Source organism: Macaca fascicularis, chromosome 11 (genome assembly GCF_037993035.2).
Source record: "Macaca fascicularis isolate 582-1 chromosome 11, T2T-MFA8v1.1".
NCBI lineage: Eukaryota > Metazoa > Chordata > Mammalia > Primates > Cercopithecidae > Macaca > Macaca fascicularis.
In genome coordinates this window covers 23,544,502-23,563,857 of record NC_088385.1, presented here as the reverse complement: position 1 = coordinate 23,563,857, position 19,356 = coordinate 23,544,502, and the positions used below count along the sequence as shown (strand labels likewise).

Sequence of the window (19,356 nt, the reverse complement as noted above, 5' to 3'; positions counted from 1 at the left end):
TGAAACATAGCTTTGAAGGTTTAGGTGTTTTAATAAAATTGATAATGTTAACAACCTCCAACAATCATCACTCTGAATGTTCTTTCTCTGCCACGTGCTGAACTAACTGATTTGCAGGCATTTTTTAATTGAATCTTCCTAACAATCCTATGAAGTAGGAGTTATCTTTACCTGTTAAAAACTCTTAAAGTAATTTTTGGCTGTGAAGAATAGATTATGCGAAGATCCAAGGTGAACACCTTTGGGCAAGTGAATCAGACTGCATAATTAACAGAAAAGACTCCTTTGCACTCATGTGGATTCTATCTGACTCTGCTTCTTCTAGAAAAGTTCAAATGACCATGGAATTTTCACTTGTCTGGATTTCTATTCTGCTTCCAAAAATACTATATGAATTTGTTTTCTAAAATTAACTCTAATGTATATTCTAGCCCTAGCAATTGTGTAATTCTAAGAAGCTTGTTGGTAGGAGAGTCTTGTAGTAGAGAAGTGTAGACATCTTAGGCGTGTGCTTTTTAATACAGTAACCATAAGCCACACGTGGCTCTTAAAATTGAAATTAAATAAAATTAAAATTCAGTTTTTCTGTCACACTAGCTATATTTCAAATACCCAACTGTCGCCTGCAGCTAGGGGCTACTGTACTGGACAGCAAAGATATAAGACATTCCCATTATCACAGATAGTTCTGTGGACAGCTCTGCTGTAGAGTGTTGTAGGGGAGATGAGGATTGTATGTGGAGCACTTTTGAGAAGATCCTTATTATCAGCTTTAGGGTGAGCCTTGTGTCCACTATGCTTAAGGAAACAGACGTTAAGGGAACAGGACCTCACCTGAAGGAAAGAAAATAATTGTCTGTTTTTCTCTGTATCTGTCCGCTAACTTGTCCTTTTATTAAAAACATTTTAATTACTGAGTCTCTGTTTCACCTTTCACCTTTTTACATTACAGGTTTAACTATTTCCTAACTAGCTGTGCTGTCATTATATCATGTCTCTTTCAAAACAAACCACCTTCCACTGTACATTGTATACAGATGAAACTGCAAGCCCTTAAGTCAGCTCCCTGCCTTCTTATTTGAACCTAAGCCATATTTATTATCCGTTACATTTTTACATAAACAAGGATGCTGTTCTTGTCCATTGATTTGAATGCATCCTCCTGAACATATCTATTACCCCCTTTCCTATTCTCCTCTTTGTCTAGAATGCGTTCTTTCTTTTGATACAGCAGGAGAGGGTAAATTTTTTACATTTCTGTGCTCTTGCCTTCCTTCTCCTTCCACATTTCCATATGTTTTTAGTCCTTTGTCCCCTCCCTTCATTCAAACAGACAGGGTTCATTGCCCAGAAAAAAAAAGACATCTCAACAGAAAGTACTAATGAGAATATTAGGGGAGTGAAAAGGTCTTGTGGAATAGATAAGAGATTTGGATGGATCGCAGGTACATATTAATTTTAAAAAGGCTTCCATTCTGCCTGTATACAGTGTGGTTCCTCCGGTTAGGAGTAGCGGGTGAAATTGGGAGGTGGCAGGGAAGGAGTGTGGAGCATATTGATGCTGAAGGGAAGCTGAAGGGAGAAGAGGGGATTTGCTCTCCCTGCCTGTACTGACTCCTAGAGACACAGTAAACACCTGTGGATAAATTCATGGCTACTCTGAGTAAGGAAAACCTGTGTTACCTTGGCCAGGTGAAGCCCAGGCAGGAGGCAAGACTCTATTTCAGTCTAGTTCAGATTCCTGCCTTTGACTCGCGGGACTTCCGGTGTCGACAGTGATATAGAAGAGAGTATCCCTATATTCCCAAGGGTGTCTCAGACAAAGCATTGCTGTGCCGTATGCATCAGCCATCTAGAACACTAGACGCTTTGATAAAATTCCTGCATCCTAGCTCAGGTGAAAAATATAATTATTCCCATGTTTCTAAGATGGCCACTTCCGTACTAGAGAGAGCTGCTGTGAGAAAAAAAAGTATGAACATGGACATAAGATAGCCCATGGTGACAAGTATGACCAAATATTGTGACCACAAGGGTTTTAGATATCTAAGCTGGCAGGGAACTGATAACACCAAGAGCTCCCCCGACAGGTGTCCATTTTACTCTTATGTAAGCTCCCTAGATTGTAAATAACCCCTGGGGACAAAAAGGGAGGTTAGGGACAAATTGAGATTACATTTTTTGTCAGAATTACATTTGTACTTCTGACAAAAAGTAGCTGAACACAGAAATTAAATTGACTTATGGGAAAAATTTTATTTCTTTCATAGCTGAGCAATGGATTGAGAGTTGTATGTGCTAAACTAGTTTCACCCTGCTTTCAAGACCCACTTATTCAGAAGCATTGAAAGATTTTCCCAGGCGCTATCAATTAATGCTCCTTTTTTTCCAAAAGATTTGATCATCTGGTATATTTTCTTAGGATCTAATCAAACATTGCTTTATATTCTAGGAATTTTTATGGCATTGTGATATCTCAATTTAAGTAGTAAAGCTTTTGGAAGCAAAAATCATAGATAATTTTGTCCATCCTAAAGCACATATAAAGTCTTTTTTTAAAAAGCTTGCTTAGTCAAGTCAAAAAAATGATCTTACCGTTACTTATTTTGGATTTTGATTTTTCCATCACTGAAACTGGTAATTGACTGCTTGACTCTAGGAGACATGGAGAGATGCTGAGAGTAGAATTGGAGGAAGGAGAATATATTTCATATTTGTACCTGTATAAGAAGAATGTTTTCTTCATGATAGACTCATTAACATCATACTAAGAATATTATACGTATACTCTATGAATCGTTAGGGTGCCAGGTTGAGCTTGCAGCTGTCTCTGAATCTAATTCACCAAACCAAGCCAGCATTTAACAGCAGATTTTGCTGAAGAGGTAACCAGAAGATCTAGCTCATAGACTCGACACCAAGCTTGTCCTACCCGCGGTCTGTGGGCCGCATGTGGCCCAAGATGGCCTTGAATGCAGCCCAACATGAATTCATAAACTTTCTAAAAACATTATGAATTTTTTTTCTGCAATCTTTTTAGCTCATCAACTATTGTTAGTGTATTTTAAGTATGGCCCAAGACAATTCTTCTTCTTCCAATGTGGCCCAGGGAAGCCAAAATTTGGACACCCGTGCTTTGCACCATACCTGAGCCAGTCAATTAATGACACAAAATAAAAGTAAAAAGTACTCATAGAGGCTCATCTTAAAGCAAACTAATGACTATAAATCACCTCCCCCCTAGGTGAAAAAGTATTCTACTTGATAAAAGCATGATTTTTTCTGAGTCAGAGAAAGAGCCATAATTAAACAATGTATTGCCATGAGCATACTTTAAAGTTGTAAATGTAGTCGAATTACAAGGCTGATTCTGGAGAATGGAAAATGACACACTTTGTACCCTTTATCCTGATGATATTCTGCTTTTTCTCTGCTGGTTACTAGTATAGCAACAACTTACTTTTTTTTTTAAATTTTTTTATTTTTTTAAAGACATGGAGTCTTGCTCTGTCGCCCAGGCTGGAGTGCAGTGGCAGGATCACTGCTCACTGCAAGCTCCGCCTCCTGGGTTCATGCCATTCTCCTGCCTCAGCCTCCCGAGTATCTGAGACTACAGGCACCCACCACCATGCCCGGCTAACTTTTTGTATTTTTAGTACAGACAGGGTTTCACCGTGTTGGTCAGAATGGTCTTGATCTCCTGACCTCGGTCTCCCAAAGTGCTGGAATTACAGGCGTGAGCCACCGTGCCCGGCCACAAGTTACTTCTAATTCCACCCGTTCCCCTGTTTATAAGGTTATGATAGCAGCTGGGATAAAGGGCCATTGCTTAGTGGGCAGCCTGTGATAATGCTAATCTACAATCCCCCAGTTCTACTCTTGCACTCAAATTACCCTTCATATGCCACATTCTCCACACTCTTTGTACCCCTTGGGGGAGAGCTATCTGGTAAGAAAACATCCCAGTATCATCTTGATTCTCATTTTATTCAGGCACTATTTGGCCAAAGGCTAGTATTCATAGGAATATGCACTGGCATATTAATAGTAAAGAACAGTTTGTTCAGCATAGTAAAGAAAAGATGTATTGCATTATTAAAATACTCAAGTTGATAAATAGGTTACCTTAAATCTGTTTTGTGCAGTCTACACCTCAATGGGTTGATGAACCCCACTGAAAATGTAAGAACATTTTTGTATGTATGTTTTTATGTGAATGCTTAAGAGAAGAGGGTTACAGGTTTTATAATTTTATCAAAGGTTCCCTGACCATAGTAGGTTAAGAATCACTCAATGAGGTTGACTGTTTTCGATTCTTAAGTACACATGAAACATTTACCTTTGAAATCATGGTAAATATAATTTGATTTTGTTAATAATTACAGAGAAACTATTGACTGTTATGATGCTTCAAGACTATTGAAGTAAGTACGGATGGTGATCATGGAGTATTTTGAAAAATTTTCATTATTTTAACTCAGTTCCTGCTGACAACAGGTTACTGTTGCAAGTATCATAATTATTTTGATTTCAAATAACTGGTACCTTATCTAAGTGCCACTTTTGTTACTAACTGCTATCTGTGATACTCTAAAAAAATTAACGTTTAGGTTTTAATTGACTTAGTTGTAAAATGAGAGTTATGGATGTGGTCTGTACCTAAACTCTGTTGAAGAAGAGACAAAGGTGTAACTATGTAAATCTGGGACTAATATTATAAATGCTTTCATATTAGGGGCTTTAGCTTTAGTTCCGACCTGCATTCAAATCCTGACTGATGCACTCTTGACTTTGATGTAGGAAATTTTACAGTAGCCTCCTAAATAGTCTGCCTGCTTCCAAGCTTGCCCACCAGAGTCAATTCTCCAAGCAGCAGTCAGTGTGATCCTTTAAAAATATAAGTAAGATCATGTCACTCTGCTTAAAGCCTTCTCACAACTTCGCATCTCATTCAGAGGACAAACTAAATACTTGTACTTGTCTTAACCTTACGACTCAAAGGATGGTCTGCAGACCAGCAACATCAGCTGAATCTCAGCACCAACCCCAGGGCCATTGAATCACAATCTGCAGTTTACCAAGAGCCTCAGGTGATTCAAATGCCCATCAAAGTGAGAAACAACGTTGACATATTCTCTCATTCCCTTTTACTTCTCAGCATTCATCTTCTGTGCTTTCCCTGTGGTCATTGCCTTTTAGCCACACAGGCCTCCTTGCAGGTCATCCATGCGCCACACTTCCTCCTACTAAAGAAACTTTGCCTTCACTGTTCACTCAGGCTAGAAGTCTTCTTCCCCAGATATCCACATGACTGTCCTCTTTACTATTATCAGGTCTTCTTCAAATATCATGAACTCTGTGAGCCATACGTTGACTACCCTACTTGATACTGCAACCACTCCCAACCCACCACACATACTCCTTATGTGTCTTTACTGGGTTATTTTTCTCTGTAGTTCTTACCATTCTCTGACATACTGTATTTATCTGTTTATTTTCTGTCTCCTCCTCAGAAGATCTATGAGGGCAGGGATTATTTTGTCACTACTCTTTCTTGACTGCCTAGAAAAATTATATATATATATATGTGTGTGTGTGTGTATATATATTTGAAATGTATATATATGTGAAATATATATATGTGTGTATATATGTGTGAAATATGTGTGTATATATATATTTCACATATACATATATACTTGCTAAATTAATAAGTTAAATGAGCTAACACATAAAACTAAACAGCCTATTAGGAATAGGCCCTCAATAGTTGCTATCCATGATTAATAGCTTTTGTTGGACATCAAGGATATTTCTGTAAAGGAGACAGAGCACAGTTATCTCTTAGAGAACAAAAATCATATTTTGGATAAGTACCCAGTTAGTGACTAATGTTGTGTAAAGATGGAAAGAAATTAGAGTGATAGTCCTCAGTAGAGAGCAAGCCTCATGAAGGAAGAATTGTGTGTGTGTTTGTTCTATTTTGTTTTCTCACAGAAATAGCTCCATTACCTGGCATTGTACCTGGCAAGTATATTAAATAATAAATAAACAAATATATCCTCTAGCATATCAAAAATGTTGGATAAGAATCTGTCTCTGTCCTTTTGATATCCTTTGTCAACACTAGCCTGTCTGGTTGTCCGACCTTCTTTTTTAAACATTTTTTCCTCTGATTTTCTTATATTGGTATTCGATATTTGTCACTAACTTAAAGTAATAAAATCATCTGTATACAGCAGCTTTAAGACAAAACCATTGCTGGTTAAAACCAGGTGGCTTAATTAGCTAAAATGATTGATAACAGACAACAATGATGACACAGCTACTAGTTAGGCTGGTAACCATTATAAGCATTTTACCTGTGTCATCTCACTTAATATTTGCAATGGCATTATGAGCTAGGAATTATTTTTAATACCTGTTTTAAGATGCAGAAAGTGAGACCTAGAAAAATTAAGTAATGTAGCCATTGTCACATGGAAGAGCTACTGATCCACTGTAGAGTGATTTAAGTCTAGAGTAATGGATTTATCTATCCTATGTGACTACTTTCACGTTTTTAATTGTTTCAGTAGTGGAACTGCTTTTCCCCCTGAGTAAACTGTCACATGGAGGCTCAATGAATCGGCAGATAACAGCAACTAAGATCAAGCAGGAATTAGGCAGGTTGGAGACCCATTTTCTCATTCTTCTTTTCCATTCTTTCTACAGGCTGAACACATATAACATTTGTGTGGAATCTCAATGATCAAGGAAACTTCTGACCTAGGGAAGGAGGTTGTCCAAAGAGCAGGCAGAAGCCCCAAACCACAGAACCCCCCCCCAACTGAAAATTTAGGGTCCCAGGAATTCACCCCAATGGGTAGAAAATTCTCAAAGAATTCTGGGCCCTACCTTGATAGATTGGCTAGGGAGGTCAAAATCTGACTGTACTTATATAAGTGGTCTAGAAATTCAAGAAAAAGTTCAGACTAGATCATTTCTAAGTCTCTCCAGCTTTAAACTGTTCTGATACAATGATCTAGAGTGGACAATAAAGTATCACTTGAAATATAATTTTCTTTTTTTTTTTTTTTTTTTTTTTTTTGAGACGGAGTCTCGCTCTGCCGCCCAGGCTGGAGTGCAGTGGCCGGATCTCAGCTCACTGCAAGCTCCGCCTCCCGGGTTCACGCCATTCTCCTGCCTCAGCCTCCCGAGTAGTTGGGACTACAGGCGCCCGCCACCTCGCCCGGCTAGTTTTTTGTATTATTTAGTAGAGACGGGGTTTCACCATGTTAGCCGGGATGGTCTCTCGATCTCCTGACCTCGTGATCCGCCCGTCTCGGCCTCCCAAAGTGCTGGGATTACAGGCTTGAGCCACCGCGCCCGGCCTGAAATATAATTTTCTAAAATATTCTCTTACTTTGAAACCTTTTGGTAGTCATTTCCTTTATCAGCAATAGATAAACACAGAGAAAGGCAGTGACATGGGTATATATGCAGACTGCTGCTTGATAAGTCAACTGACCTGTTTTAGGGTTCTGGTTCCATAATTACAAGACACCTAAATTTACAAAAGTCATAAAACTCTTCAAGTCATGGTGTCTGGTCCTTAGCTCTAAAGTAAAAAAGATAAACTATGTCTCTTACCCCACAGGTTACTATAAGGGTAAAAATGATATAGGTAAAAATCTTCGGAACTACTAAAGTCATGTGCGTGTATTAACAAAAGTACCAAAAGTGGGCTTTAGGGTTAGAGGATACAGACACCCCGCTTCCATTGATAAAGGTCTAAGAGATACTGTTGAGACACTGAATAGTTGTTTGAGTTGATAATATATCCCTGAGTTAATTATCTACCAGCCAGTGTTCCCTAATCCAGAATTTATTATCTGTAGTGTTCATTAATTACCTATTTGACATTTACCACATGTTAATTTATTTTCAGTTACATATTTTGCCTCCACAGCTAAATTAAAGCATTTGACTCAAAGCATAGTTGGTAAAATCTTTCTTTAATCTTGTTGATATCAATATACAGTAATCTATCAGTTTTTTTACAGTTTATTGTCAGAAGAAAAATTATAAAATTCTTCTGAAATTTTATCCAAAGAGAATGTAATAAAAGTAAGACAAAGTTATCATGCATTAAGCTTAAATTTACATAATTAATTGTCATCATAAAAGGGAGAAATGCAGTTGTTTGGAAAGGCAAGGAAAAGATGATTGCTTTAGACTTACTGCTCCATGAAGAACTGAGGCATTGCAATGAGCAATGTTCCAACTCCCATTATTAGACACCCTGCTCCAATTATTTTTGGCCTGTGAAGTTTGGCTCCAAAGTAGCTAACAAATGTTATAACTAAGAGATTCCCTTTGAGGAAAAGAATAAAACATCATAAATTAGAGAACTTAGAAAGAAGTCAACAGCATAACCAATGAATGTATATAGCAGACCAAGCAATGTTTTCTTTTGACTAAGCCATCTCTGCATCATTTAATTTTTTTCCTTTAATCCGATATGACTCTTGAAATTCTCATGTTCATTACTTCAATCACCTCATCCCTTTATCGAAATATTTTAATTCAATCCTTCTACCTCACTTCACCCAACCTAATTATTCTAATTATTTGTCCTTGTAAAATATTTTATCAGTAAGTCAAATTCTAGAAGGCTTCCTTTAGTTTCTCTCTTAAATATTTTTTAGTAATTTTGAAGTAAACTTCATATTTTTTCTTTATTCATTAAAATTTCTGTGAAAACTTCTATTAGTGTTCTAACTGCTCGTGAACTACATTACAAATTATTTAGCTGATATCCTTTATAGAAAAATTAAACACGACTGTACTTCACTTTAAATGAAATAAAATGATGAAACACATTTACACAAATGATATTTTATGATTTGTTAATAAACTTTGTACAAAAAGATTAAGACTCAAAATAGAAATAAAAATTATTCCACATAGGCAACTTCAGGTATACATCAATTATATAACTACAACATATGTCTATAACACAAATTTTATGAAATACAAAATCTCCATAAAATATGCCCATCTATCTCTTTTGTGAAAAATGGTTTAAAACTCTTGGGGTTTTTTTGAAAATAGAAATTATGGTTTCCCAAAATGTCTCTACTGAAGCATGTGATACATTACTTTTAGTTGATTATGGTGATAAGTGATTAAACACGCTTCAAGTAATATCTATCAGGCTTTGCTATGCATAAAAATACTGAAAGGAAATGGTTAAGCAAATGGAAACTTGTTAAAAATGCAGATTCTTGGCAAATACCAAATGTTTCTGAGTCCATGGCTCTGGGGTCAGGCCAAGAAATCTGCATTTCTAATACTAACTCCAGTGTGTTGATGGAGATGATTCCTAGAACATGCTTTGATAAACATTGTTAAGGTTTTAGACTTCAAGGGACTTTAAAGCTTTAGCTGTATTTATTTGAGATATTTAGTTTTTAAGATGTACAGTGCTAGATAGAGTAAGATCTTAACAATTTCCCAGCAATTGATTGTGATGGCTAATGCATGGCCTTGCTTTGAAGTCCTCCTCATTTCCAATTTTGGGGCAAAAGCATGTTTCCCTATATCTGTAAGCAATCATCTAATTTACTACTGTTCACTCACATTGCCAGCTTTAGTAAATTGGAAATAAAGCAGTAATTTTTGTGGGCTTGAGGATAATAAGAGTGATAGTGAGAAACATGACTTGAACAGTGGTCCTAGTCTTTATGGCTCCAAGAAGAATTAAGCTCTTCTTAATGTTCATATTAAAAAACTAATAACTGAGCACAAGATTTATCATTTGAAATTTAAGAATTTAGTAGAAGACATTGTACATCATATTATTTTGATAATCTATCTATATGTTTGTTAATTTACCACAATAAACAAACCAATAGAAAATGAAAGTTGACTGTGACTTTATAAGCAATTCTCTCCTATTCTTGCCTACACTTCACCAACACCACACAATAAAGGACTCCTGTTTACAGGCTATTTCTGTGTTATGTTAATGGGCATATCATATACAAGACAATATGAGTTCAGTATCTGTAATATATATATATATATATACACACATATATATATATATACACACACATACACACTGTATCTATCAAAGTTTTTGCTTCCTTAATATCTTTTCTGAGATCTCAGGAGATACACTTGGAATGTAAATGATGATACAAAATCTTTAAAAAATGAAATTGGATATAAAAATTTTTCCGTATCTACCATCATTAGCCTCTCACAAAAAAACAGGTACAGAAAGTTTTAGAAATATGTCTTACCAAACTTTAAAGTAACATATTCTTGCTCTCTTCTCTCTTTTTCTCTCTATGCACACACATGCATGCGCGCGCACACACACACACACACACACACACACTTCAGATAACAGAAAAGAAAGAAAGCTATTCAATTCATCTTGTAAGGCTACTATTTTCTTAAAACCAAAACTGGTCAAGGATAATATAAGAAAAGACAATTAGAGCCTAAACTTGGTTATGAAGATAGATGTAAAAATCCTAAACAAAATATTAGCAAACTGAATAGTATATAAAAATAAAAATATCCTAACCAAGCGCAATTTATTATACTAGTACAAGAGTAACACTAAGTAAAAATAAATTATTAATTAAATCACTATATAACAAATGGAAGGGGAATAATTCCACAGTTAACTTAATAGATATCGTAAAAGTACTAAATAAAATTAACCATTCATTTATGGTAGGAAAAACAAATCTGAGCACACCAGCTTTTAAAGTGTATCTATCAAAACCACAAAGCAAGCATATTGCTTAATGCTAAAATTTTAAAAGTATTTGCATCAAGGTCAAACAGAAGAGAAAGATGTCCATTGTAAATGCTTCTCTTCAACATATTACTGAGGCTAATGTAATAAGGTAATAACAACAACAACAACAACAACAAAAAAATACAGATCTAAGAGTTGCAAAGAAAGATACGAAATTATATTTTGTTTCAGACAATTTGTCCAGAAAACTCTACAGTTTCCATGGAAAATCAATTAAAACTAACAGAATTTCAACAAAGTTGCCACATACAAATAACATAAAGATGGAGGGTGATGTTGGTTCCAGAACCTTGGAAGGAAGGAATGCAAAAAGAGGCAAAAGAAATAAATTAAGATTATGTTCAGGAAAGTCATTTGTCTGGAAATTTATGTAATTCAAATAATTAGGGCAAACCTGTGATGTTTGGGATGAAGGTTTTCAATGGAAGTAAGAGAACTTTTAAGCCATTTTAAGGCAACTGATCCAATAAAGAATTTATATACGTAGAATAGTCTAGAAGAATTAATGTGAATTTGGAGTCATGGGTTTCTGCTACTTCCGGTGAAAACTTAGTACTCTCTATCGACTTTTCTCTCAAGTTGCATCGGGACCTGGGACCCCAAACAAAGCTTTGGACCAAATCATTTATATGCCTCTTCAGCTCTGAAATATTTTTATATAATAATCTAGAGTGAGAAAAACATCAAAACATCATAATATGTAATGTTTTGCCTGCTCATATCTGCTCTATTCTTTTATCTGCACCAGTTACCTCTTTCTCCTTGTTTCCTTTCATGATATAATGTGTCAGCCTTTACCTTGATTCTCTTTGGCCCTTCATTCAGCACAGGGCCATCAGTAGAACAGGGCTCAAGGAATAAATCAACCATCTGGGCCAATCTAAGCAAATTACATAAAAGATTGATGTGATCAGATGTTTCGGAAACCTGCTACACAAAGTGTGATCAACTGACTTGAAGCATCAGCATCATTTAGGAGTTTATTAGAAATTCAGAATTTTTTTCTGTTCCTACCGAATCAGGTTTTAAAAAAGATTTTTAAAAGATTGCCCAGTAATTTGTGTGGACATTAAAATTTGATTGGCACTAAGAAATGTCATTCTGGAAGGATGACAAAAGATGAATTTGGGAAGCAAATGCCTGAAGGCAAAAGGTTACTTACTCATTTTATTTTTTTTGTGATATTCAGAGTGAGAACCAAAACACATAGTATGTACAAAAAGAAATAAATTGTTAAGGGGTTGAAAAATATGTATTCACTGTTCTGAAAGTTCACCAGGTAAAGTTAAAATTGGAGCAGTTAGAGGTTTTACTATAGCGTATATCTGAATCTAAACAAGCCTTAAGGACCAGAGAGGGTACTGTTTTGTTTACTTCAACAAAAAATTAAAGCCTTTTAGTTTATCAATTCAGGAAGCAGACTAACTAGGATTATCCTCTTTAAATTACTTCTAAAACAGTGACTCAAATTACTCGGTCTTTTTAATTTCTAAGGAGTCTATAGTCAATTGCTAACCAAAGACACCTGAGATTTGAATTTTTATTGCCTGCTCGAATCTTGTGCTCTGGGTAATAGAATTCCTTTATTCTTCTTTCTTGGCCACTGGGTGGAAAAATCCCTTTTATGATGTAACTTCTTTCATCATTGCAGTAAATTCTTGTAGAGCGCATTTGGATTATTCCACATCTCTAAAATTGAATCATAGGGCTCCCAGGGTGTATTGCTCTTCTGTAAAGACACTTCTACATATTTATAACTCAAAATACCAATTAGCATCTCACCCTCTTCGCCAAGAAAGTCACTTACTCTGATGTGGAACTCTGAATTGTGTGAACCATACAATACCAAACACCTTGGGAGAAAAATTTACTGTTGATTTCTCTGAGAAAATTGCCTCTCCTGTAGAATAAGATCATGGCAAATTCTGTCCCCCCCCAAAAAAAGATTTTATGAATAGAATCAGATCCCAGCAGACAACAGAATGCAGATGTCCTTTAGCGACGCCTATAAGATCTTGGGCTTAAAATTAAAGTCAGGCATCTGTAATACCTACCGATTTCAAAACTACCATCAATAACTCCCACCAGTGAAGAAGGGATATCAAACCTTCTCTCTATCTGAGTGATGGTGCTCTTCAGATAGCCTTCTGCCAATGCTTTGGCAAAGTAAACAAAAGACAAGGCACCCAAGAACACCTGGAAAATATGACAGGTCACACTTAGTCTGACTCCAGCGTGACACACAGTTGGAAACTAAGTAAACAGACAAATACAAAACAAACAACAAAGAACAATGTATGATATCAACTTTATTCTCGCTGAAATTCAAACACTGATCAAGGTTTCCACCAGCCTTAAGCACATGTACATTTTCAAAAGTTCAAATTCTCTTGGAATTTAAAATATATATTTGATTTTTATGCGAAATGTGTATTGAATTCCCTTTGTCTTCTTCCACTCTGGTCCAGAGGGGCACTCAAAGGAGTCTTACATCAAAGAGTCAGTGTATGGTGAGATATTCATTGGTAAGAAAGTAAATGAAACCATAAGCCACACACCTGACATCCTATAACACATCCAGCATTTGAGAGTATGTATTTCACAGGGTGGTACATGCACCAGCAGGGAACATAATGTACAGACTGAAAAAGTGCAACTATTATTCCTTGTGTTTATGTTTATGCTTATTAAATTCATAGTCCAATATTTTTCTCAATGGAAAACATGTCTTTGATATCCAGCTTATATATTTTGCTAGACATGGAACTGTGACAGAACATTCATAGGGAAGGTTAGCATTTATATGAAAAAAACAGAGATTTGTTGAGCGAATATTTGTATAAAGAAAGAATAGGAGCACACAAAGCTGCATTAAAAAGCAGCTCTTCTCCTTACTCTGTAACATTATTCCCATTTTTATTTGCAAAATGGGAGTAATGTGATGTTTCACAGATTAAATGTTGTATCTGTGCTTGGCGTAATATCTGGCACATGGCAGAAGTTCAATAAATAGTAGTTTCTACTATTTCTGTCTTTTCTGTTTAGGAGGGGCATTTAAATGAGCCCTGGAAAGTAATTTAACCGACATGGTCAGGTAGAGATTGCTTGTACCGCCTGGCAAGGTGTGGTTTTAGTAAATTGCATCTAAGATCGTTTTTTAAAAAGGAGAAAACAATGCTCATTCTAACTTCATATAGAAGATATCTGGACAGAAAACTAAGAGCATCAACACTATTTACTTCTTGGTTGCTCTACCTTTAGTTCACCACAGCATGGTTGCTTTTCCTCTGAGGAGGGATATTCTGTTTTAAAAGAAGGCCTTCCAACAGGTTGCACTGAAGTTTTGCAGAATAACTGGATATTTTCTTTGGATGAAGTGTCCATTATAAACACATTCCTTGACTCTGATCTGTTAAAGTTAGTTTTTAAAGTAAAAATAAATAAATAAATAAATACTACACAATTTATTAAAGTTTTTTATTCAACAGTATACCACAATTCTATGGACCCAATTTAAAGTGAATCTACCTTTTGTTGTCACAGTAAGTTGGCAAATGTTTTCAATTAAAATCAACCAGGATATCTGATTAACTAATCCTGCTATTGGAACTCTGTAGCTAGCATTCTTTCTCAATCCCTCCAGTTTAAGCCTCATTATGGCAAAGAATAAATTTAAGTGTTGCCTTTGGAATAAATAATGAGGCAGAATTTTGCTAACTTTGTGGTCTTGCCAGTTTAAACTAGGAGCAAGCAGGAAAGGAAGAAGAGGAATTCAACTATTTGAATATTGATTCATTAGAATAAAGTCTTTAAAGCCTTTAAATCTGTCTTCATAGCAAAACAAACAGAAAAGTTTTACATTCATTATAGATCCTTATACCACCTTATGATTCCTGTAGCACCCAAAGTGAGCCTTAAAATAGGACAAAAGAGAAGAGGTCCAATTTGTGTATTGTTTTTGTTTGACAAATAAGGGAGCAACATGATTTGTGCCTCAGGCTTAGATTGAATTCAGGTGAAAGAACAGTCTTTGATCAGTCTTAAAAAAGACAGCCTTGCTTCCCATGCTCAATTTCCCACCGCCCCTCACAGGACGGGATCACACATTCAACCTATTTTCTCCCTGTTCACATCAATATTTACATATCCTGTGCCCCTACTTCTTTAGGATTCCACATGGCTCAGTGCCTGCCTGCTAATCTAACCTAAATCAAAGAATTCAACAAAGTAATTTCTCAGTCTCCCTAATATTGTCAGATGATACAATTGTACATTAATAGAGAACTTCTATATCCACATCATAGAAGTGGAATAATATTATTCCTAAAGGAATAATGTTATGAGTCAAATTTCGTGTATTGTGGCAGAAATTTATTCTGACTATGTGTATATCACCTTGACTTTATGCAACGCTTGTTTTGTGTTTACTAAACCTCATCCAACATCATTTCAATTCATACTTTCTCAAACTGAAAAATCAAGTAATAGTAGTATAAACGGTTTGCTTTGTGCTAATAATAAGAAGGTAAAACATCAGAGGACTTCAACAATTTAAAAGTTAACTAGATTCCTCCAGGGAGTGGGAAATGAGTAAAGAAAGGATGAGGCAAGGGTCTGGTTTCAAAAAAATTATTATTAGGCTTTTAGATTCATTTTATAAGCATGCGTAACTTTAATTTTTTAATTTAAAAAGAAGAGTGAGTGAAACAGAAAAATTTAAAAACAAAAAATAAGCAAAACAAAGAGCTAATAACGCTAATCAAGACAAAAAACAAAGATACAAATACATATTAATGAGATAAAACGCAGATATTTAGGAGTATAAAACATAAGAAGATGCATCAAATGTAGAAGCAAGTTTAATATCTTGACTTAATGGTTAAGTTTCTAGCAAATATTCATTACCTTTATTGATAAAAACCAGAAGAGAAAATAGCCAAGAAAGACACTATCAAAAATACTCTGAAACTATTCCCTAAACAAATATACTAAGGATAGATGATGTACCAGAAGTGCTTTATCAAGGGATATTCTTTGAGGAAAGATAGCAGATAATGGAAACAGATAATCTTTGTCTCCATTAGTTTGACAAAACTAAAATTATCTTGGTAACAAAACAGCACAAAGATAGCACAGAAAGGAAAACTTCAGATCAAGCCCATAGATTACAAAAATTCTAAGTAAAATGCTAGCAAATCCAAATTAACTCTTGTTCTATGGTTAGAATTATTCTAAAAGATGAAACAATTGGTTAATTACAGGAAATTTATTCCCCTAAATTGCCACATGAATAATTCAAAATAAAAAATAGAATTTCAGTACATGAAAAACATGTTGATAAAATTCAGCATCTATTACTGATTTAAAAAACAAAGTTTAAGAAATGAAGAATATAGAGATTCTTCCTTACTAGTCAAAAGCCAACTTCCTATATCTACTGAGTCACTAGGACTACTTTTCTAGAACAATATTTTGCTAGGACAAGGAAAACAGGGTTTGGGAAACACAGAGTTATACAATGACAATGTTAAATAGATATCTTTACTACAAAACTATGAGTAAAAACATTGCCAAGCAAGAGATATACAAACCAGAAAGGTTTTAAAATAAGAAATGGATAATTATTAAATTTATGGCTTAAATTGCAATCTTCTTCAAATGATTAAATTATATAATTCAAATTGGCCTTCTGTTTTGGGGATTCAGATATCATATTATTTCTCATCAGTCATAATATTAAAGCCAGTGGCCAGAAAATACAAATAAATTGTTTAATAATAAAATATGCTATCACTTATCCTAAATTTATCTTTAAAAGATCCAAAGTGTTACATCTAGAATGCTAATGCCAAAGAGAAAAAATAATTATGTTAAAAACACTACTGAAAAACTTGAGACACTATAGGACATTTTAAGTTATCTAATATATGGAGGTATTGACAGAAAAATCACTGTAACTGAAATTCAAATGTGATAACGAAAGATAAATATAGTCATCTCAGTTCACTTTGTGTTAGGGCAAAATAGTATCCAGCTTAAACTATTGGCACTACATAGCTTTACTGAAGTGTCTTGATGGCTAATGCGCAAATTATTGCAAGTGTAGTATGTTCCAAGGAGGCTACAGTTCATCTCCTGTAAAAAGAGAGGGAAGGAAGCTCAATGACATGAATGGAAAGATCCTTGGGGCCTGAAGGCTCTCTCTCTTCATTTGCAACTGCAGAAGTAGAGCAAGAGTACACAGTTATTCAGAATGATTTGCATTTGGCAAATCCTTAATTGATCTCTGGCCACTTGAATAGATTCTTCCAGGAAAAGACATATGACAGTTTTCATCCAATACCCTGGGTTTGGAGCATAACTTATTCTGGAGGCCAAAGAAAAACAAGCCAAGCAGTTTCTCTTGCTTTAGTTCAAAAACATTGAATAATCTATCCTCATGAGTTTCAAAATCAACCCTTCAGATTTTAAATATAGAGAGCAAGTGGCTTATGAAGGTTGTAGTTGGATCCCACAGATGTACTCAACCCCTCCGCTCTGCAACTGATTCGGACTCTGTCCAGCAATCAGTCCCCAAGGACTGCCACAGAGAAAGTCCTAAAGGCAACCACGCTCCTCCCTGTCTTCTCTTGGCCATCTCCCATGAGGAAAACCTCTGTGCCGGCTTGACTTCTGGATACCAGGATGCCTCCCTTCAGACGAGCTAAAAAATAGCCTCATGGCACTTGCTGGAGAGGAGTGTGTGTTGTTTAGAAACTAATTTCCCAACCAATACAAATTATTTGTGTCAGATTCAGATTTAATAAGTACTATTTTTGTGTTGGGTGATGTATGTACTTTTTGTAATCCTTAAAACAACCCAACAAGCATAGTATTAGAATTCCATTGTTTAAATTAGATGGCCCAAAGCAATTAAGTGACTCGTCAAAAGCTAAACAACTTACAAGCATGAGATTCAAAATGTGAACTCAAATTTGAGTTTATCTGATTTCCTTAACCAATCTTCTGTCTTATTTCCATCAAACTAACAAGGGGATCATCATGTTTCATTGATAATTTTTATGGATAAAACATAAATAGCACATAAATTAAGGGTTAATCTCCCATAAGAATCTGATGTATTAGTCACAAAATATAAAATGAGAGAACCAAGTCTTACCTGGAGGTAGAGATCAAAGATAGCCAGTTCCTTTCAATGTGCTCAGCAAGAGGATGGACCACACACCACAGGCTGAAAGAGGAAACTGAGGTAAACTCCACAGCAATTTTGAACAATTTTGCCAGGTGGGGAGAGCGTGGGTGGACACAGGCAGAGCAGATTAGGGGAAATAAAAGATGAAGGGCATGGTCTTACCCCTGAGCAATCTCTTCTCTTTCCTCTTTCCTCCTGGCCTCTTTTTTCTGGCAGTCAGCAGAGAATTGGCCACGCTGGCAAGGCCACTGACGTGCATCTCAGCTCCCAGGGCACAGAAAGAGCTGAAGCTTTTGAGCCATTTCTTTGCAATTTGCTGCAAGTTTAAGGCCACACGTGATAAAGCTTTCTTTATGGGAGAGAGTGAATAAAAGAAAAGACCACTTGTGATCTTACTTGCTGATTCCCAGAAAACACAACTCCGCAGGGGGCAGAGGGTAAGGGAACAGAAGCCAGAGGAGGGCGGAAGTTTATACCAGAGACCTCTCCTCCTTCCAAAAAGTTTTTAAGCCAACTATTCCTTAGGGACATCACTGAGATCCTTGTGTTTTCTTTGTTTGTTTGTTTTTGTTTTGTTTTGTCTTTAATGGTTCTTGGGCTAATTTGCTACATGGTTTTCTTTTCCATTGGTATTCTAGACTCTTTAGGGACGAAGTATCAGGTCACACCAAAGCTCTGCAGTGCTCTGTACAGAAAGAGTTAATTCTCAGAGACATGATCAATTGCTCATATTTACAATTTCTATGAGTTTTGAAAACAGAAAAAAAAAACACACACATTGAATTTTTGGCATTGTTTATTCTGCCTAATTCCAAGGATAAAGAAATCCTTGCACTGAGAAAGTCTACAATTCTAATAAATTCTTTTTCCAAGAGAAAAACTTTAGAGGATCTTACGCAGTATTAGTTTGCATTTGTTTTCTACCAACAAATAAATTTGCTACAAGAATTATCCAAGATTCACCCTACTCTTAAGTGGCTGAGACTCTGGGATGGTCACTTAATTTTACTGAGTCTCAACTTCTTCCTTTGTAAAGCAGAATTTTTTGGTTAAAAAAAAAACAGATTTATAGGGCTGTTTTAAGGATTAAATTATATAATGTATTCAAAAGCACGCTGCAAGAAAATGACTGCAAGGTATCATCATTTTATATATATAGAGAGAGATATATATTTGGTTCACATAATGGTCAGGATAGTTAATCAATATTATTCAAGCACATTTTACTACAAAAGAAAGAAAAGAAAAATAGGTTTATCTTAAACCTTGCAATGAAGCAATGGTGTTTTCAGACTCTGAAAGGCCAAATATTTCACTTTAACAATCAAACCAGACTTTTCCA

The 19,356-nt window shown here is 35.6% G+C and overlaps 1 protein-coding gene across 7 annotated transcripts in view; it reads right to left on the bottom strand.

Annotated features, from left to right (window-relative positions):
• The window catches only part of SLCO1C1 (solute carrier organic anion transporter family member 1C1), a 57,949-nt gene extending 39,667 nt beyond the window's left edge, over positions 1-18,282 (bottom strand). For 4 of the 7 annotated variants that reach the window (XM_005570304.5, XM_065523851.2, XM_015430464.4 and 1 more), the window contains exons 1-6: positions 18,177-18,282; positions 17,982-18,053; positions 14,078-14,231; positions 12,877-13,018; positions 8,224-8,356; positions 2,596-2,720 (exon numbers count right to left, since the gene is read on the bottom strand). In XM_005570304.5, the coding sequence (XP_005570361.2) occupies positions 2,596-2,720; positions 8,224-8,356; positions 12,877-13,018; positions 14,078-14,206 (529 nt within the window). In that variant the 5' untranslated portion in view covers positions 14,207-14,231; positions 17,982-18,053; positions 18,177-18,282. Of the gene's footprint in view, positions 1-2,595; positions 2,721-8,223; positions 8,358-12,876; positions 13,019-14,077; positions 14,232-17,981; positions 18,054-18,176 lie in introns of those variants that run through there. The other 3 variants (XM_074006351.1, XM_065523852.2, XM_074006350.1) reach the window with 3 other exon arrangements.
• Positions 18,283-19,356: the final 1,074 nt, after the last annotated feature.